At 38.2% G+C, this 21,841-nt stretch overlaps 1 protein-coding gene across 1 annotated transcript in view; it reads left to right on the top strand.

Moving 5' to 3' along the window:
* LOC128989328 (SH3 domain-containing kinase-binding protein 1-like) overlaps positions 1 to 21,841 on the top strand; it is a 47,830-nt gene that overhangs the window by 16,845 nt on the left and 9,144 nt on the right. Inside the window, exons 4-10 of the mRNA XM_054411210.1 lie at positions 5,111 to 5,234; positions 6,032 to 6,103; positions 7,380 to 7,567; positions 12,319 to 12,454; positions 12,903 to 13,079; positions 13,554 to 13,798; positions 20,655 to 20,787. Of these exons, the coding sequence (XP_054267185.1) occupies positions 5,111 to 5,234; positions 6,032 to 6,103; positions 7,380 to 7,567; positions 12,319 to 12,454; positions 12,903 to 13,079; positions 13,554 to 13,798; positions 20,655 to 20,787 (1,075 nt within the window). The remainder of the gene's footprint in view (positions 1 to 5,110; positions 5,235 to 6,031; positions 6,104 to 7,379; positions 7,568 to 12,318; positions 12,455 to 12,902; positions 13,080 to 13,553; positions 13,799 to 20,654; positions 20,788 to 21,841) is intronic.

Raw genomic sequence — 21,841 nt, 5'->3', positions numbered from 1 at the left:
AGATTATACTTAAGATTACTCGATACATTGTAGTCAAGGGTAGCAGTGCGAAGTCTAGGATCTGTTTATGACGAATACATTAAGGTATCTGCAATCCTAAAATGCTATGGGAAGGGAAGGAAACAGGTCCGTGACGTAGGAAGTAGTGAAGGAAGTAGTATAGGCAATCATAAAATGCTATGGGAATAGAGGGAAACAGGTCCGTGACGTAGGAAGTGATGAAGGAAGTAGTAAATGCGAGCAGTCCGGAGTGTGGGGACTGTTTATGACGATAAGATTAGGGTATCTGCAATCCTAAAATGCTATGGGAAGGGAGGAAAACAGGTCCGCGACGTAGGAAGTGGTGAAGGAAGTAGTCAAGGCGAGTAGTCCGGAGTGCGGGAACTGTTTATGACGATTAGAATAAGGTATCTGCAATCTTTAAGTGCAATAGGAAGGGAGGGAAACAGGTCCGCGAAGTAGGAAGTGGTGAAGGAAGTAGTCAAGGCGAGCTGTCAGGAGTGAGGGAACTGTTTATGGCGATTAGATAAGGGTATGGGCAATCCTAAAATGCTATGGGAAGGGAGGGAAACAGGTCCGTGAGTAAGAAGTGGTGAAGGAAGTAGTCAAGGCGAGCTGTCTGGAGCGTGGGAACTGTTTATGATGATTAGATTAAGGTATTTGCAATCCTAAAATGCTATGGAAAGGGAGGAAAATAGGTCCGCGACGTAGGAAGTGGCGAAGGAAGTAGTCTAGGCGAGTTGTCCGGAGTGTTGGAAATGTTTATGACAATTAGATTAGGGTATCAGTAAACCTAAAATGCTACGGGAAGGGAGGAAAACAGGTCCGCGACGTAGGAAGTGATGAAGGAAGTAGTCAAGGTGAGCTGTCCGGAGTGTGGGGACTGTTTATGACGATTAGATTAAGGTATTTGCAATTCTAAAATGCTATGGAAAGGGAGGAAAATAGGTCCGCGACGTAGGAAGTGGTGAAGGAAGTAGTCTAGGCGAGTTGTCCGGAGTGTTTGAAATGTTTATGACAATTAGATTATGGTATCAGCAAACCTAAAATGCTACGGGAAGGGAGGAAAACAGGTCCGCAACGTAGGAAGTGATGAAGGAAGTAGTCAAGGTGAGCTGTCCGGAGTGTGGGAACTGTTTATGACGATTAGATTAAGGTATTTGCAATCCTAAAATGCTATGGGAAGGGAGGAAAACAGGTCCGCGACGTAGGAAGTGGTGAAGGAAGTAGTCAAGGCGAGTAGTCCGGAGTGTGGGAACTGTTTATGACGATTAGATTAAGATATCTGCAATCTTTAAATGCAATGGAATGGAGGGAAACAGATCCATGACGTAGGAAATTGTGTAGGATGTAGATGTGTGGATTTATGCATCTCCAATACTACGGTGCTTTCAGAGTGAACTAATGATTTTCCCCGAGCAAAGCTCGGTCCCCAGGTACTATAATCAAATGACGACACTAGCTTGAGGTTCGTGACGTATGAAGAGGTTAAGGAAGTAGTAAAGGTGAACAGTCTGGAGTATGGAAACTGTTTATGACGATTAGATTAAGGTATTTGCAATTCTAAAATGCTATGAAAAGGGAGGAAAATAGGTCCGCGACGTAGGAAGTGGTGAAGGAAGTAGTCTAGGCGAGTTGTCCGGAGTGTTTGAAATGTTTATGACAATTAGATTATGGTATCAGCAAACCTAAAATGCTACGGGAAGGGAGGAAAACAGGTCCGCAACGTAGGAAGTGATGAAGGAAGTAGTCAAGGTGAGCTGTCCGGAGTGTGGGAACTGTTTATGACGATTAGATTAAGGTATTTGCAATCCTAAAATGCTATGGGAAGGGAGGAAAACAGGTCCGCGACGTAGGAAGTGGTGAAGGAAGTAGTCAAGGCGAGTAGTCCGGAGTGTGGGAACTGTTTATGACGATTAGATTAAGATATCTGCAATCTTTAAATGCAATGGAATGGAGGGAAACAGATCCATGACGTAGGAAATTGTGTAGGATGTAGATGTGTGGATTTATGCATCTCCAATACTACGGTGCTTTCAGAGTGAACTAATGATTTTCCCCGAGCAAAGCTCGGTCCCCAGGTACTATAATCAAATGACGACACTAGCTTGAGGTTCGTGACGTATGAAGAGGTTAAGGAAGTAGTAAAGGTGAACAGTCTGGAGTATGGAAACTGTTTATGACGATTAGATTAAGGTCACAACATTCCTAAAATGCTACGGAAAGGGAGGGAAACAGGTCCGCGATGTGGGAAGTGGCGAAGGAAGTAGTAAAGGCGAGCTGTTCGGAGTGTGGGATCTGTTTATGACGATTAGATTCAGGTATCTGCAATCTTAAAATGCTATGGGAAGAGAGGGAAACAGATCCGCGACGTAGGAACAGGTGAAAGAAGTAGTAAGGTGAGCAGTGAGCAGTGTGGAGTGTGGGAACTGGAAACCGTTTGTAGCAGTTTTAATGTATCTGCAATGCTGAAATGCTATGAGAAGGGATAGAAGCATGCCCAAGACATAGGAAATTGTGAAAGAAGTAGTAAAGTCTAGCAGTACGGACAGTGGGGATGTTTGTTGCAATTAGATTAACGTATCTAAAATACTAAAATGCTATGGAAAGCGATGAATACAGGTCCACGACGTAAGTGGTGAAGGAAGTAGTAAAGGCTGGCAGTGCAGAGTGGGGGAACCGTTTGAGCAGATGGATAAATGAATTTGTAATACTTAAATGCTATGAGAAAGGAAGGAAACAGGCCAATGACGTAGTAAATGGTGAAGGAAGTAGTAAGGCTAACAGCGCAGAGTGTGGGAACTGTCTTTGGCAATTAAATTAATGTATCTGCAATCCTAAAATGCTATGGGAAGAGAGGGAAACAGGTCCACGACGTAGGGTGTGGTGAAGGAAGTAGTAAAGGTGAGCAGTGTTGAGTTTGGGAATGGATTAATGTATCTGCAATGCTAAAATGCTACGGGAAGAGACTGTAGACTGTAATATGTTAAAATGATTACGAAGCACAAATCGATACATATTTTCGATACATGCAATCGTTTACAATCGAAATTTACAACTGAGTTGACAACAGCTGATTTTTACTCCATAGAGGCTAAAAACGATTTTTACTCCCTAAATATTAAAAATGCTACTTTAGACCCGCAGCGCATGCATGAAAAAATACTGTTTTTACTGCAGTAAGACAAAAACAATATAATATGATTCCTTGATGACTCCGCTCAATTTTGTGGATGCCTCTGCGAACGCCACCTAGTTAAATTATGCATAACTGACATGAAATTTGGGTATAACTGACACATATTGAGTCGTTAAAAAGCATGTTAAGTGTTGATTATCCAACAAGGAAATATCTACTTGGTTATGTTTATTTTATTTTACATTTACGGGTAATATTTGTCTAGTGAAATTTTTATCATTCAAATCACATTATAGTAGTTGCCTTTTCAAGCTTAATATTAAGAGTGTGATTTTTTATGTAACAAATTATTTGAAGCCCTCATATTTCTCACAAAGTATTATTGTAGAAACATTAAAGTCGAATTATCTTATCAACTACTAGCAGTCAGTGGATCTTCAAATACTGATAACCATTCAAGAAGAGGTATTAAGTTTATTTCATACTGCATCCTAGTAATTGATAGGCCTAAGTGTTTTTTTTTCAAAAGAAATTTATTTTATCTGTAGCAGCTAAACAAATACATTATCAAAATTATTTATCATGTTCATGCTGAACAAAAAATAATAATCATCTCTGGTTCAAACAAAAAATCTCAATAATTACAAAACAGTAAATATGTACATTGAAAATAGTATATTTCATAACAAGAGTAAAAAGTAGGGATGGACTGATCTTGAATTTTTGAGAAATTTGGAAGATAAAAAAAATGTTGTTCGTTCGAGCGAGATTGACTTTGCTCCAAGAAAAATGTGGTTGTTACATTATTACTACACTAAAACCTTGATTATCCGGTATTCATTTATTTTTTACAACAATGTTAGACATTTTTTAACTTAAATCTTATTTCATTAGCCCTTTCCCTATAGGAGTCGAAGTAATATTTCTAGCCCTAAAAAAGGTTAATAAACACAATCAATTCATACCTTTTGCCAAATTTCAAGAATTGTTGGTTCTATATAGCAGGGATTTGTTTGTCTCGTTCACCATTTTTTTAAATTGTTAATTCCAATTGTGTCGTTATTATTTATTTTTGCCACACTACATGGTAAGCATCTATTTTCTGGTCTCTTTGAAGACCAAAAAGTTATTGATAGAAAGAGATAAGTAAAAGCAGTAGGAGTCCAGTAAATTCACCTAGCACTCTTACAGGCCATTCTTTATCAATAAGGTGTAACATGGGTTTCCTCAGTACGATCATAGACAAATAGAATAAATATAGACCGCCAGCTGTGCTGCGGTTAGCATAAGTTCTGGCGTCCACCACTAGGTTTGCCGTGTAGTTACGGCACACACCACTGCAGCGTCTGCTGGTCACATCTGGCTCCTGCGCTCCTCGCCTGCAGCGGTGTGCGCCGTACCTACACGGCATACCTAGCGGTGGGCGCCGGAACCTTCCTTTGACAGTCTATATTTATTCTATTTGTCTATGGTACTATCCAAACATAAGATAGGCTAGAGGTAGTTGAACAGGCAAATTGCACTTTCAAAATAAATACTGGAAAGGTTTAAAAATGTTTCCTTTTAAAAAATTTATAAATTCTCTTAAAATGTTTTAAAATTGTTTTCATTAAAAAATTTGTAAATTCTCTTAAAATGTTTTAAAATTGTTTTCATTAAAACACTGTTCTGATTCTATGGGTGTTTTGTACCTATTGTGTGTGTGTTGTATTGTGTTTTACCATTGACTATTGGGGTTTTACTAACCCTGTGTTGCTGGTAGTGAGGCAAAAGTATTGTACGTGTCTCTCTGGGGAAGCTGCTAATCGTAAATCTGGAGAATGGAAATTGTGTAAAATCCGGCACACAGAAATTATCATGCTCGTATTGTAAACTCCCACTTCCAGGCCTTGTAGCCTAATATCCTATTTCTGGGTGGTTGTCTAGTTGATGGTGTTGTATATCTTAACTCTGTCATTGTTTTCCCGCCAGGTCGGAGTGTTTCCCTCCAATTTTGTCTCCGAGGTGTTTGATGATGAGGCCGGTCTTAAGGAGGCTTCACACCGCAAGACTTCAAAGAGCAGTCTGGACTCTGAAGGCTCTAAAGCTTCCAATGGTATGTCATGTTTTGCTGGTTCTAGTGTTAAGAGGAATGTTAAAAACGGTCTCGAGTTTAAATTACAGCAAGACTGTCAACATCAAAAATTCTTTTTTTACGCGGTGTCTATCTGTCCCTGAACAGACACTGATTGTATTTTGATGTAATTCTAAGCCACAGGTTTTTATCAGGGTCACATAGGTTAAATGGTTCAAGTCGCTTTATTTGATTTTATCCTCCTTTTAAAGTAAACAAAGTCAGTCTGATTTTGATTAATTTTGACATATTTATACCACTTTATGATATCTTACATGTACTTGTATTTTCTCATTAGACTAAGATACCATCAAATGTTTTAAAAATAAACAAGTAGAATGTGTAAAGTAGTATTAAGAATCTAAATAAATGAAAATTTTACAATTTTCATTAACTTTGGATTACAAGTTTTAATAGGCCTACATATTTGGATTAAATAGTTTTAATAGGCCTACATACTCATTATTGGATCATACTTAGGGTACTGTATTGTTATAGTTGACTGGTATGTATACAAATCCATAAGGTCTAAGCTTTTTTAAGACATAACGAAAAAAAATTGTGTGATGTGAAAATTCTTTTTAATTTTTGTGCAAAACAAAACAATTGTGTGACGATTTTCTAAAATCTGTTTATTTACATAACAGCTAGAGCTGAAGGGATGAGTGGAAAGGTTGTGCAACACTGATGACGGAGGGGGGGAGGGGTGCAGGTAGGAATGTGGGGTTTGGGTCTTCAGCAGCCACTCAAGTGCTGATGTTTGTTGTATTGTGTTGTAGCCAGCACCATGAACCATGAGGAGTCTACGTCACACAGTGCAGCAGACGTACCTCAACTACCACCTAAACCTAGTGAGTACACATATCAGCTGATTAAACCCTCAATTAGCTGTTGTAGTTATCAGTGTGATATATTAGGTATAAACAAAGTGTTTCTAGATATCAGTCAGCTATTTTGTATATAAATGAATCAATTGTTGTGAACAAAATAATTTTTTTCTGTGTCAGAATATCTGTTTAGTAAATAGGTACTCGTTAATCCAGCATGCCTAGGACATTAGCAGTGCCGTGCCAGACTATTGAAAATATCGAACTACTGAACGGGTTGTAAAACAGCTGTCATTGCGAGATCAGCAAAAAATACCACTAATTAATTGTAGATTGTCAAAAGGAAGTGCTTTGCTGGCGGGCCGTTATTGGTTTTTAATTGTGATTTCCCTCATTTTAGTAGTGATTCAAAATTATAAAATTAAAAAATAAAATAAAACGTCCCAAACTCTTTTGAGTTCAAGTTACTTTACTTATACTTTTCGATGAAATGGCGAGTCTGCATTTTGCGTGTAACGTCTGCCGATCGCTCCCGGTATTGCTACACGTGCTAATTTAGCCAAAAACAGCCTACAAATGTTTATAGAGCTTTAGATCAATGTCAGAATTGAAAGTGCCGGACGACCATATACCAAATTAGCAGATGTTTACTCTACTGCACTAGTTAATAATCTTACTTCAATAAAAGGGGAAATTTTAGAGAAATTTAGAGTGCAAATGTAATTTAAAATTTCAGCTCAAATTATACAGAAACAAGTACAATATACATAAAAAGGATCCCTTCAAAGGAGCTAAATTTAAGGTGCTAAGCCATTAAAATCTTTTTTTATTCGCTGATTTTCCAGGAAGAGTTGTGAAACAACAATCATAGACTAGGCATTCAATAGTTTTAAACATCATAACTGATCACTTGTCATTCCCCATTTAAATGTTCAATAACTACATCTACATCTTTCTACCCCAGTGCAAAAGCAGTTTTGTAAAATCCACTGAGGAAGGTTCTTTTCACCTACTTTTGTACCAGTATATAAATTGTCTATCCAGACTTCAATCTAATTTTTGAAAGAAAATTTGGTTTGATTAGAAAACGTAGGCTATATAAATTATTGTAATATATATTACCAATCAGTTTTGTAAACATTACTTGGCTTTATTATCTATACAAGTTGTATGATTAGGCCTAGTAACTGGTTGTTTTACTATTGACCGGTTAAGCTGGGTCTAATCATGTATTTACTAGTTAAATACATGGTTATGTTATATGATAATATTTATTATTAAGTGGTTGTATCTGTTTCAGTGAAAGAGCTGTGTAGAGTTATGTTCCCTTACGACGCAGTCAACGACGACGAGTTGACGTTGAAGGAAGGTGACATCATTACCATAATCAGCCGGGACGGTCAAGACAAGGGGTGGTGGCGGGGAGAACTCAATGGAAAAGTCGGTGTATTCCCAGACAACTTCATACAAGTCATCACTGCAGATGAGGTTAGTATAACTTCCAATTCATATATGAGAAAATAAAAACATATAATAATTTTAGAAAAGTTTTATAGCTTAACTAGCCTAGTATAAGCCTTTCAACTTAAAGGCTTCCATTGCCAAAGTAAACTATATAATCATGGTCTTCGAAATTGACTATTTCGTTGGACTGGCAAACATGCTGGCCAACTTTCCAGACATGTTACAATAATCTATCTTTGGGACAAGCCACAATTCAACATGAGTGAAAAGAGTGAGAAAAACCTGAGTATAACTAGAATAACGCAGTCATCTCTCAAGAACTAAAGCTAAATGGTCCCTTAAACTGATCATTAGGGGAGGAAAATTTGTATAAACTCCAATATGGTCCATTTTACTAAGGCTTAATTTATAGAAGTGATTGCACCGTTTGTACAAAAGATTTACTCATTTTACATTTGAGTAGGGATTTTTTTAGTTCCGGTAATTGACATCGACCAGTAGTATTGAAGGATCATCAAATTTAAATGATTCGTTCCTTTAAGGAAAATTTTGAAAGGTTAAAAAATTCTACTACTATTCAAATTGCCACCAACTATAGTTTTCAATCAAACAAATAATCTTAAAAGTATATTATGGTGGGACCTAAAATTCCAGATCCTCAAAGGAGTAAAAAGTTCTTCTAATGGCTTGTACCCTTCTGATGTACAACATATGTAAAACTTGCGACGTTCATATTCCTTCCATCAAATTTAACAGCTCAGTGACAAACAAACCTTACATAATCAATAACTACAACACATGTAATACCGATTTTCCTCAACTAATTTCCCCCAACTTGCAACTCCTCAAAATTAATTATTGAGGGGATGGAAACTTTCCCTCAAGTGAATTACCAAATCCAGAGAACCCCCCAACCGAAACCACATGTAAAAGTCCTATCCCAACACAGCAGGCTTTTGTAAATATAGAATACACCAGTAATTTGGCAGTTATAGGACTGTGATACTGCCGGATTATTGGAATGTTCTCAATAAAAACACTTAAAATGCAATTAAAACACGTCTCTGAAGATCGCACGGTCGGAAACCGCTATTGCCACGGTTGGGCAAGACGCAGATGACGTTTCCATAATGGCGGGAGACGATTATGCATTGCTATTGCCACGATCATGCATGACGATGATGACGTTTCCGTGACCGAGGGAGGCGATGATAACATCTACTCGTCCGCGGGAGATGCTGGTGATTTTGCCACGATCGTGGAAGACCTCACACGTCAAAAGACGCCGGATTACTGGAGTGCCGGAGTGGTACAGTGCCAGATTAGAGAGGGTCTACTGTACTATAATTCAGTCTTGACCCAGCAATTGATCTATCAGTGACCAAAAACATTAGACTAGACAGCACATTCTTCTTCCTTTTTTCACAACTAGAATACCCTACAAGAACAAAGACCCTACACCTGAAAAGGAGCTAGTACAGTAGCTCAAAAATTTGGTGTTTATTTGTGCATTTTCTTATATTTTTGTAAGTACGCTAAGTCTGCCGTTGAAACTTTTTTGTTGTTGTTTGTTATTGTGTTCAATTATAACAAACTAATATACATATAGTTATACATTTCATTACAGGGTGTCTAGTTTATTTCCATTATAAAATTCAAGACTAATTCCAGACTTTTCAAGACTAGTTCCAAATTTTTCAAGACTAGTTTTTCAACAATTAGTGGGTGTTGATACCAAAATGTATCGATTCTCAATTCTTAATACTAATAAAATACCAATTTTTATAGCTTAACCAAATTTTCTAAATAATACTACACCAACCCCTGTCTTTGTCATAAAGTAGTATTATGATAATGAGACGACGATGACCTTTCCGTGACCGCGGGAGACGACGATGATATCTGCTTGGCCGCGGGAATTTTTCATGATTTTGTCGCGATCGCGGACGACGACTATTACGTTTCCGTGACCGCGGGAGATGACGATGACGTTTCCGTGACCGCGGGAAATGACGATGACGTTTCCGTGACCGTGGGAGATGACGATGACGTTTCCGTGACCACGGGAGATGACGATGATGTTTCCGTGACCGCGGGAGACGACGATGACGTTTAGGTAAGGTTATCCGATCCAGATTTTACTCGTACACACCCTCGCGTCTAAGTCTACGTTCCTAAACTATTAGTAATTAATTAAGATTAATTCATTAAGTGATTGAATTGAAAATCTTAAATTTTATGCTTCTCTGTATTCCTCTGCCGAGAAAAATAAATAGTCAACAGATTTCGAAATACACTTACATTGCAACTTATCTCGAACCTACTACATATTCAGTCTTTGCCTTTTGAGCGAACTTAGCGAATTTATGCTACAGAAACTCACGACTGAGGAATTTTAGGTATAACCACGAACATTTTTGAAGAAACATATGTAAAACACACCAAACCAAAGAACCCACAATACACCAGTCATAGCATACAGTAGTGTTTGTATTATAAATGTCAACCCTGTAAACACTCAAGGGACAATCTCTTGTGTATCCCTCTGTAGTCCAGCGGGGATTAAATATATTGCTGTGGAGACAACTCCTTCTCCTTTGTCTCCTAAGGACACTACAGATACTTGGTTGTGCAACCCACACAAAGTCTAAGTAAGTAGTTTCAATAAGGATATCGGGGCGTAAAATGAACCGAAATGATAATACCCCCGCCGCAGCAATCCTGCAGACACCGAATTTCCTTTTACCTGGTTGAGTTCTCAGTAAAATATCCACTTTTGTTAAATATATTTTCTATTCAAATAATTGTAATGAGTACTTAGGTTTTCTGCTACACGAAAGGTATAAAGTGAGTTTTTATTGAAATGTCAGTGGCTTAGAATCAGTATGAAATAAAATTAACCAGTAATTCTAAATTTTATCAAAATGCATCCATAAACAAGAAAACTACAACAGTTCATTAATTACTTCCCAATTACATAGTATAATACATATATAATACACATAACATAGTAGAATATAGTAGATAGCATAATTATGGAGAAAGTATAGTTATCGTCAAAATGTTTGAGTGTTGGGTGGGAATATCGGTTTTGGGTTTCCCTGAACCCAAAACGTATCGATTCTCAATTCTTAATACTAATACCAATTTTTATAGCTTAACCAAATTTTCTAAATAATACTACACCAACCCCTGTCTTTGTCATAAAGTAGTATTATGATAATGCCGTGTTTTCAAGTAAAAAAATAATGCAGCAATAAAAAATTCTAACTAGCAAATTTGGTTTTTTTTATCATGAAATCTTCCACGTACCGTACGTTTAGACATCATCATTGACTGCAGCGGTTACAGAAACGTGATCGTCGTCGTCCGCGATAACGGCAAAATCATGAATATTTCCCGCGGCCTTGTAGACATCAATGACATCATTGTCATCTCCCGCGGTCACGGAAACATCATTGTCATCTCCCGCGGTCACGGAAACGTCATCGTCGTCGTCCGCGATCGCGACAAAATCAAGAACAATTCCCGCGGCCGAGCAGATATCATCGTCGACTCCCGCGGTCACGGAAACGTCATCGTCGTCTCCCGCGGTCACGGAAACATCATCGTCATCTCCCGCGGTCACGGAAACGTAATAGTCGTCGTCCGCGATCGCGACAAAATCATGAACAATTCCCGCGGCCAAGCAGATATCGTCGTCTCCCGCGGTCACGGAAACGTCACTGTCATTTCCCGCGGTCACGGAAACGTCATCGTCATCTCCCGCGGTCACGGAAACGTAATAGTCGTCGTCCGCGATCGCGACAAAATCATGAACAATTCCCGCGGCCAAGCAGATATCGTCGTCTCCCGCGGTCACGGAAAGGTCATCGTCGTCTCCCGCGGTCACGGAAACGTCATCGTCATCTCCCGCGGTCACGGAAACGTCATCGTCGTCGTCCGAGATCGCGGCCAAATCATGAACATTTCCTGCGGCTGTTTAGACATCACCATCATCTCTCGTGGTCACGGAAACGTTATCGTCATCGTCCGCGATCACGGCAAAATCATGAACATTTCCCGCGCCTGTGTAGACATCATCGTCGTCTCCCGCGGTCACAGAAACGTCATCGTCATCTCCCGCGGTCACGTAAACGTCATCACCGTCGTCCGCGATAGCGACAAAATAATGAAAATTCCTTGCGGCCGTGTAGACATCATCATTGACTCCCACGGCCACGGAAACGTCATCGTCGTCTCTCGCGGTCACGGAAACGTCATCGTCATCTCCTGCGGTCACGGAAACGTCATCGTTGACTCTCGTTGTCACGGAAACGTTATCATCGTCTCCCGCGGTCACGGTAACGTTATCGTCGTCCCCAGCGGTCACGGAAACGTTATCGTCGTCCCCAGCGGTCACGGAAACGTAATCGTCGTCGTTCGCGATCGCGATAAAATCATGAACATTTACCGAAGCCGTGTGGACATCATCATCGGCTTTCGCGGTTACGTAAACGCAAGACGATGATCGCGGCAAAATCATGAAAATTCCCGACTTTGAAATCAAATTTAAGACTAAATCCCGACTTTTCAAGACCATTTTGAAATTCAATACTAATTCCCGACTTTCCCGATTTTCCCGACTACTAGACACCCTGTCATTATTCATAACAAACTAACCTTAAACAACACTCAAAGAAAACAACTACAGTAAATAAAAACAATCTTTTCAATCAGTTGTTTTTTTGTCTAGTTATATAATTTTAAATAATTTTGCAATGTTAATTTTATAGTCAAAGCCAGCTCGACCCCCAGCAAAGACGAACATTGTAACAACCAACAGAGTGAAAGATTCCATCACTCGCCCCTCCACCACTGCACCACAGACCACATCCTCGCGTAAATCCATCGAACTGCCTCCTAAACCAGGTAGAGTATAAACGCTGCTACTTAGTGCTACATCATCTATTGATAGAAATCGAGATAACGTTGCATTTGTCATATTAGAATTGGACAGAGTGAAGATTTCAGTACAAATGCTATTTAAAAATTATTTTAAGTTTAGTCCTAGTGGGAGTAAATTGGATGTTTAAATGTTTAAGTAAATTTAAATCTATAATACCACTCTCACTGTTCACTTGGCAGTATAATCTGTACAAATAACAGTTTACTATTATAAATGTAATAACCATTTGCCCCTGCTATAACCAGTAGGCCTACCCTTGAAAACTTAGAACATTTGTATTTCTTGCCATTGTAACACATGCTCTTAGGATGTATACTCCTCAGGATAGAAAACAGATAATCACTTTACAATAATAAGCACAATTTTAAATAATATGATAAACACACTTTTTCATTGTGTTTTTTTTTTCAGATGAAAAAACAAGTCCTCCTGGTATTAGCAAGAAACCCCAGTTGCCCCCTCCACCACTCAAAAAGCCACAACGAAGCCCAAGCGGGGCGTCCAGCACCAAGACACTGGTAACAGAGACAAAGCCCACCAACACTGCCACCACCCCCACCAAGCCTCCGGACAGCTCCACCAACCCTGGTAAGTGTGTAGTGGTAGCTTGATCATAAAGCTATGTTAAGTGAAGCCCTAGCGGGGCCTCTGGTACCAAGACACTGGTAACAGAGATAGACAGTTATCTTCTTAATCTTTGCAATAACGTCTATGTTCAGACCTTGTTAATTTTAATAAATGATGTTTTCCATGTTCTGGGACGTCGCCATGCACACTTCAGTTCGGCTAATCTGAACTCATCTTTACCATTAGCCACAGAAGATATAACAACAGAGGATAAGTACAGTTGAACCCCTCAGCCAACCTCGGAATAACCGTCATGGTCGGATATGAGGGGTTCTACTGTATATAAGCATAAGCATATCATAGTCTATTTTATTGTCTGATGCTGACCTAAAAGGCCTCCAGTTGCCATAAATACATTACAAAAACTTTAACAATGTTTTGAGCACAACCAGTTTCCAAAAATTAAACCTCGCTAATCTGTGTACTTTTCAACAGTGAGCATGGCAAGAATACCACTGACACCATTAACGTTCTCTCTGAAGCAAGCCTCAACCTCGGACGATGCAGACGGAGGTTGCCTTAGTCGCAGCTCAGGGTCGTTCACTCCCTCGCATGTGGCAGAACCTGAGCCTGATGTGGACCTGGACTGTGTCGGTCGCACGGCCATGCTGACACATCCCACCGCCAGTCGCGTGCGGGCACCTCGGCGCAGACCTCCCTCTGGCATACCTGTCAAAGAGGTCAGTATGTCAGTAAGCTAAAAAAATTGATTTTTACCAAAGTGTAACATTGAATACGTGCGTTCAAATCTGAAGGTTTCTGGGTCCTACTGTTAGTTCAACGTACCTAAAATCAGGGACGGATGGGATTGAACTTCTAGATTGGTTTAGTCAGTATTATTTCTCTCCTGAGTTTTGAGATAGTAAGAATTTTGCTTCCTATGCAACAATTGGACTTGTCAGTTTGTTTTTAAGAGTTGAGTAAAAATGCTTGCGAATGATAGGAGTGACAAACAAAACCAATGTTCACTTTTTATTGCACTATTCTATATCACAATGACTAATCCGTGACCCCAGTACCGGTAGGCTACTATTGTTATTATCTCCTAGAATCTCAGGGTCTCATCATCGTCACCCACCATACCAATAAAATCGTTTGTGGAAGTCTTCGGTTGATAACTTGTGGACGTTTCAGTGAATTTAATTTTTATTTTTCTGCATAAAAGATTTTACACTACTACACCAGGGTTGCCACCAGCCATGAAAACCTTGAAAAGCGTGAATTATGCGTGAATTTAGGTGACCATGAAAAAGTGCGTGAATTATGCGTGAATTTCGTCATTGGACCATGAATTCTCAAAATCATTATTAATAATTCACAGGGTTGCCACCAGCCATGAAAACCTTGAAAAGCGTGAATTATGCGTAAATTTAGGTGACCATGAAAAAGTGCGTGAATTATGCGTGAATTTCGTCATTGGACCATGAATTCTCAAAATCATTATTAATAATTCAGCCAAAACCCCTAAATGTGCTGAATCAAATACTCCGTATTAAAACCATTCTCAAAATGAACACCGACATAAAACGTCAAAGTGCTAGTGTCGAGATAAAAAGTTTTGTTGCCATGCCACAAATTGAAACTATTGCGTAGTTTATTCAAGGTCAAATCCGATCGTAACCGACGTCAGCCGAGTACTAGAGATGGGAATTATCGTTGTTTTCCGCCAACGGTTATAACGATAACGCAGCTGCACAATACCGTGTTGCGGCAACCTGTTATTTCAATAACGATTGCCAACTCGTTGCCGCTATAAACCGTTGTCCGCCGGACGGTGTTGCGGCCACTGAGCTATAATTCTAACTGGAGGTAGCACTGAATGTCAAAGATGCGTGTCGCCAGCCGCCATGTTTGCGTGAGGTGTGAGTTATAAAGAAGCCATGTTATTGGATGAAAAAACTCACTGCTATACAGACCTAGTTATAGAAGCCATGTCATTGGTTAAAAAAACTCACTGCTATACCAACCTAACAAAATCAGCGACACGCTCTTGACAGACTTCTGCCATGGCAGTGCTACCTCCAGTTATAATTTTAGCTCAGTGGTTGCGGCGTTCAGTTATCGTTGTCGGTTGATCAGTTCAGTTTTCATTTGTAGTCGGGAGTCGGGCGTTGCCGCGATAACGTTGCCGTGGCTGCAACACTGTTATTCATCCTGTTATGTTATAACTAGTGATGGGAGTGAAATCACGTTACTGATACATTTCACTGATATTTGAAAATCACCGTGGTAACTGATACGTCAAGGCGTCTAGTATCAGTGACTAACGGTGACTTTTGAGACTGTGACTGAGACTGAGACTGTGACCGACTGTGAGTACTGTGACTGAACGCCCATCTCTACCGAGTACCGATCTACCGATAAAATCGATGCTTTCGGAGTTAATCCATAGTAACTATGTTACTGACTAAATTTTGCAGATTTTGATTCATTTTTTCTATTTTAGGGATATCAACTTTCAAAAATTCCTCCAAAAGGGCATCGTCATGGCAAAACCAGCTTTCAAAACAAGTGGCTTACAGATCCAGAACTAAGCCCCTGGCTACTTAGAGTTGAAAACAATATTTACTCAGCAAAATGTCGATTCTGCCCCTCAGCTGCAATTTCCCTCTCTGCCATGGGTCGTCAAGCCCTAACCAGCCATATGAAAGGTCAAAAACATATGAAAGCTGCTAGAGCTTCAATTTCTTCTGTCCCACTTTTTGTACACCAACAGCAGTCCACAACAGTAGTCCACAACAGCAAGTCCACAACAGTAGTACCTTCCACAATCAACTTTTCAAATCCACAACCAGGACCATCCACTGCTGTTTCCGATACAAACATTCCAGGTCTTCTGCCAACCAGGTCTCAATCTAGTCTTGTACAGTCATCAGCTCTCTGTGATCCAGGAGAATCTACTAGTCATCCTACTGTGCTGCCTCCAATGGGAGATAGAGGCATAAAAAAATACCTCATTGCCAATCAAGTTACCAAAGCTGAGATAATATGGGCTATCAACTGTGTGATGACTCACTCTTCATTCAAAAGTGCTGCGGCAGGAGTAGAGGTGATGAAATTGATGTTTCCTGACAGCACAATAGCTGAAAAATTGGAATTGCAAAGGACAAAAATGGCTTACAGTATTGTATTTGGTGTTGCACCATACTATCAAAACAATCTCATGAACATGTTGAAAGATTGTTCATGCTTTGTTTTATTATTTGATGAATCATTGAACAAAATTTCTAACAAACAGCAAATGGATGTTTGTGTTAGGTTTTGGAGCGAGGAAAAAGAAGAAACCAGCACCAGGTATTTAACGTCATCTTTTTTACATTCAGGAAAGGCAATTGACCTGCAACAAGCTCTCTTATCTTCGATCAAGTCTTTGGAAGTAGAACATCTGCTGCAAGTGTCCATGGATGGACCTAACGTCAATGTTAAACTGATGAGAGATTTGAAAGCTTTTTTGAATGAGCAAGGTGTGGAAAAGAAAATTATTGACTTTGGATCGTGCGGACTACACACTATCCACAATACATTTAAAGCCGCCATCTCTGCAACAGGCTGGACAGTTGTTACATTTCTAAGAGCGTCCTACAACCATTTTAAATACTCACCTACTCGGCGAGGAGAATTCATCCGCTTAACAAAATGTGAGAAATTTCCGAAGAAATTTTGCGCCATTAGGTGGGTTGAGAATGTTGATGTTGCTCAAACAGCGTTGGACATCTTACCTCAACTTAAACTATATACAGACACAGTCAAAAAAACTACAAAAGATCCTACACCATCATTTCAAACGATTATTGACAGTTTGAATGACCCACTTCTTGGACCAAAAATAGCTTTTTTTAAGACATTGGCATCTGAAGCAGAACCTTTTTTAAGGGAATTCCAGACAGATTGGCCATACATACCTTTTCTTTATCACGGCCTAGCAACCATGGTCCTCTCAGTCTTGAAGAGCTTTGTGAAGCCTGAGAAAGTGAGAATCGGTGTAGACTTAGAGAAAGAAGACAATGTTTTACCCTACAAGAGAGTTGACCTAGGCTTTTCCACGAAAAATGAGATTTCCAAATCTAAAGCCAAAGATGTTGAGATAGCCTTGCTACATAAACAAGCTTATCATGGTATGAAAGCTTTTGTGGGTAAAGTAGAGAGCCGCTCTCCTTTAAAGTTTAAGATTACTAAATACTTAACATCCCTGGACCCAAAAGTTGCGGCAAAGCCTGAAGGAGAACAACTGTTTGACAAACTTGTTGAAGAGTATGTAAATTCCAATTGGATAAGTGGGACTAAAGCAGACAAGATCTCACGGCAGTTTAAAGAAATGATCAAGACGGATGAATTCGCTCAAGCCGCAAAAGACTTCAAGAGAACCAAAACAAGAGTCGACCACTTTTGGATCAAGGAGTTAAAAAATGCCAATGGTGACAATGAAGAATTTCAAGATTTTTTAAAACTGACACTTATACTCTCCCACAGCAATGCTCATGTGGAGAGAAGTTTTTCGATCAACAAGGAGTGTTTGGTCGAAAATCTGAAAGAACATTCCCTGATTGGAATCCGAACGGTTTATGATGGTGTGCAGGCAGAAGGAGGAGTGAAAAACGTGCAGATAACCTCATCAATGGTGCATGCAGTTAAGAACTCCAATGCCAAGTACAAAGAGTATTTAAAACAGGCTAAACTTATACAATCTGATGAGAAAAAGGTGCAAGAGGAAATGAAAAGAAAAAGAAAGCTACTACAGGAACTCAAAGCAAAAAAAGCTAAGCTGATGGAAGAGGCTCAAAAAGAGAGTGAATGTCTAGAAAGACAAATTGAAGATTTGAGCAAGAAACTCTAAAACAAAGAACTTGTTGAAACTGGAACAAAAGTTATCTAATTTGTTACCATAAGTTAGTTTGTTACAATTGTAATCATTAGATCTCAACAAACTTACTTATATAAAAAAAATGTAATATAGCATACAGCATATGCCATTTTGAGGCTTGATGTTCGTTTTTTTGAAATCAAGTAATTATTTAATTTTATTTTTCTGATATTATGCTAATGTGATGTATATCTCATTTTATTTATAACATTACATTATGTTATTGTTAACATATTTATAAGTGTCATCATCATTATAGTTTATATTAAGTGTTCCAATATTAATAGCAGTTTGGTCTCTTTGAGTTTGTGATATTTCTATTTTTTTCCCAACTAAAAAATTTCAATTTCACAATCTTTTTGGCCAAATTACAATGATTTTTGTGAAATAATTGTTTGTAACGTTATTATATAAAATAGTAACAGGTTGCATCTCTTAAAGTTTTTCTTATTTGCATTCTATGATATTTAATACAGTTTATTGCCGTAGATTTTTTAAATGCAGTGTTATTTGTGAGAATGTGTTTAACTATTTGATTTTGTGATAATGTTAACTACATTGCAAAAAGTGATTTATTTAGTTTTGCTCAAGTCATCACGTGTTTAGTAGTACAAGATTATGAGTATTATTATATTGTATATAAAGTGTTTTATCATAATAACTGTTTGATCTCTTTGGTTTTGTGATATTTCTAGTTTTACAAAGAATCCTATAGCAGGCTTATTTCTTAGCTTGAAAAAATTAACAATACTACAATCTTTTTGACCAAACTACAATGATTTTTGTGAAATAATTGTTTGTAACATAAAATAATTGGTAATAATTGGTTATATAAAATAAGAAAAGGTTGCATCTCTTAAAGTTTTTCTTAATTTAATTATGATAGGGCCTATATAATACAGTTTATTGCCATAGATTTTTCAAATGCAGTGTTATTTGTGAGTACCGGTATGTGTTTGACTCTTTGTGTTTGATTTTGTGATAATGTTAACTACATTGCAATAATTACGAGGCATGTTTTTTAAGTAAGTACCGTTTTTAAATTTCTCCGTTCTAGCACTGCGATTGACATTTCGGACATTTGCGCTGTATATGTGCATCTATTGGCTAGCTCTAGCCGGAAATTCGACAAAAATCGGCCCTGTTTATATCCGGTTTCTAGCAACTCAAAATAGTGCCGCCAAATGAGACTGCCGCCCACTGTGAAGTGCGCGCTGTAATTAGATTTTTAAGTGCTAAAGGTGTGAAATCCATTGAAATTTATCGACAGATTAGTGAGGTGTATGTTGAGAACATTATGAGTGACGGAATGGTACGCAAGTGGGTAAGGACATCTAAAGACGGCCCCACCAACGTCCATCATGAGCAACGCACTGGGTACTGGGGACATTGACGCCGCCCAGTGCGTTGCTCATGATGGACGTTGGTGGGGCCGTCTTTAGATGTCCTTACCCACTTGCGTACCATTCCGTCACTCATAATGTTCTCACCATACACCTCACTAATCTGTCGATAAATTTCAATGGCTTTCACACCTTTAGCACTTAAAAATCTAATTACAGCGCGCACTTCACAGTCGGCGGCAGTCTCATTTGGCGGCACCATTTTGAGTTGCTCGAAACCGGATGTAAACCGGGCCGATTTTTGTCAAATTTCCGGCTAGAGCTAGCCAATAGATGCACATATACAGCGCAAATGTCCGAAATGCCAATCGCAGTGCTGGAACGGAGAAATTTAAAAACGGTACTTACTTAAAAAACATGCCTCGTATAAAGTGACTTATTTAGTTTAGCAATACCTCTCAAGTCATTAAGCATTTAGTACAAGATTGTGATTATTATTTCATTATTATAGGGTATATAAAGTGTTTGTTCTCTTTGATATTGTGATAGTTTTGATTTTATCTTAGACTAATTACCAATATTCAATGATTTTACCTACAAACCTATAGGGTCTAGCAGACTTATTTCTTCATTTACAAAAATTACTAATCCTACATTCTTTCTCAATGATATTTCTGAAATTGTTTCTAGTATTGTTATATAAAATAAGTAACTGGTTGTATCTCTTATAATTTTTCTTATTTATTCTATGATATGTAATACAGTTTATTGCCGTGCTTTTTTCAAAAGGAGTGTTATTGGTGAGAATGTGTTCGATTTTGTGATAACGTTAACTTTTTTTAATAATTACATCGTATTATCACACACACGATTTTTATTAATATCCTTTTTCATCTGTGATTTTACTTTTTTTTAGACTGGATAAATTATATTAAATTCTTATTTTTCACTCTAAAATAAACACATGAAAAGTGTTTTATTTGATAGTAGCACACAAAACAATATATTGTCGATAAATTAACGTACAATTCTGAACTAGGCAACACTCTTTTATGGTGAAATTGTGCGAGAATATACCCCATGAATTTTTCAAAACTACCAATGAAAACCTTGAATTATGCATGAATTTTTTTATCTCACTTTGGTGGCAACCCTGTACACAGTTTAGTTCTTAGGCAGTAGTGTATATTTGATTGGGCAGCCTATATAAGAAATTTAACATCTTAGAACACTCTAGGCACCAGCCACAATATTAGTATTATCAGTTTATAAGTTAGCTTAACACCTACTTGCAACTTGCAAAACAACAAGTAACAAAATATTTTGTTGCAGAGTGGGGAGTCTACAGGGCTGATGAATGGTAATGCAGAGCCCCACTTGAACTTGGTAGACGATAAAACCAGCAACAAGGCCCCATGGGTAGAGGAGCTGAAGATGAACCAAGCGAAGAAAAACTCAGCCCAAGGTAAGATTAGACTGCTACTGTATGTAATCATGGAGTGGACAAAACTCCATGTAAACAGGGCCGTACCCAGTTTTGGCAGGCCCCGGTAAATTAATTATTTATTTATTACTTGGTACAGCACATATACACTGGATTTATAATACAAAACTGCATAAGCCTTAAAAAAGGCTTGTCAGCAGCGTTTCTTATAATACTAATTGCTTTTTCCATCTTTATCTTGATCTTGAGTCAGTGTGAACTATTAACTGTACAAAAACTTTAGAAAAAATAAATAAAATTCAAAAATAAGAACAAGTGTAAATGCAAGGAATATTCTTAAAATTATTTAACATGAATATACTTTCAGATTACAAACATTCAACAAACAAATAAATATCTAACAAGGAATAATAACAGCTGAAACGATCTTTATAACATACAATAAAACAGAAACTATATTTTTAACAGTTGATAAAAGAGATATATATATATATATATTATGTAAAATTCTGTAAAGAATAACAGCAACTGAAAAACAACAAAAGACACAACTTGTATTATACTATGATATAACAATAACAATAGTTCTCTAAAAACTTTAACTACTCGGTCATATACCATTTTTTTAGTTTTATCTTCAATAATTTATATGTTTTTATTTCTTTCATACATTGTGACAAATTAAACAATGTAGGAACCAAATAGCTTCTTGTACGCTTTGTGTATTTATTATTAACTAGTGTACATGTTGCTCGAATTCGAGCAATTTATTTATTTATTATTTCAGATTGAATAACAGTCATATTTACAATGAGCTTAAAAGAGTCAACTCAAATATTACCGTTGTGTAACTCAGACCCTGTTTATCTTCGTTATTGATGAACCTAAAGCATTCCGGACGGTTCTCTCCCTTCAAAAAAGCCTCGCTGTACAGGCAACACAGGTCATTAATAGAGGGCCAATTGAGAACGAAAAGTCGTTTTGGGGTAGTGTTAGGGCGCATTTGTAACCAAATAGTTGAAGTTGTCCAGGTTCAGGTTCAGACTGTGATGCCTATTACGCGCCACTGTTCTGT

This window comes from Macrosteles quadrilineatus, unplaced genomic scaffold, assembly GCF_028750875.1.
Source record: "Macrosteles quadrilineatus isolate MER2022 unplaced genomic scaffold, UCM_ALF_1.0 Scaffold_1__1_contigs__length_201487025, whole genome shotgun sequence".
Lineage (NCBI taxonomy): Eukaryota > Metazoa > Arthropoda > Insecta > Hemiptera > Cicadellidae > Macrosteles > Macrosteles quadrilineatus.
The sequence above is the reverse complement of the archived record's forward strand: the minus strand, read 5'-3'. Positions and strand labels throughout refer to the sequence as shown.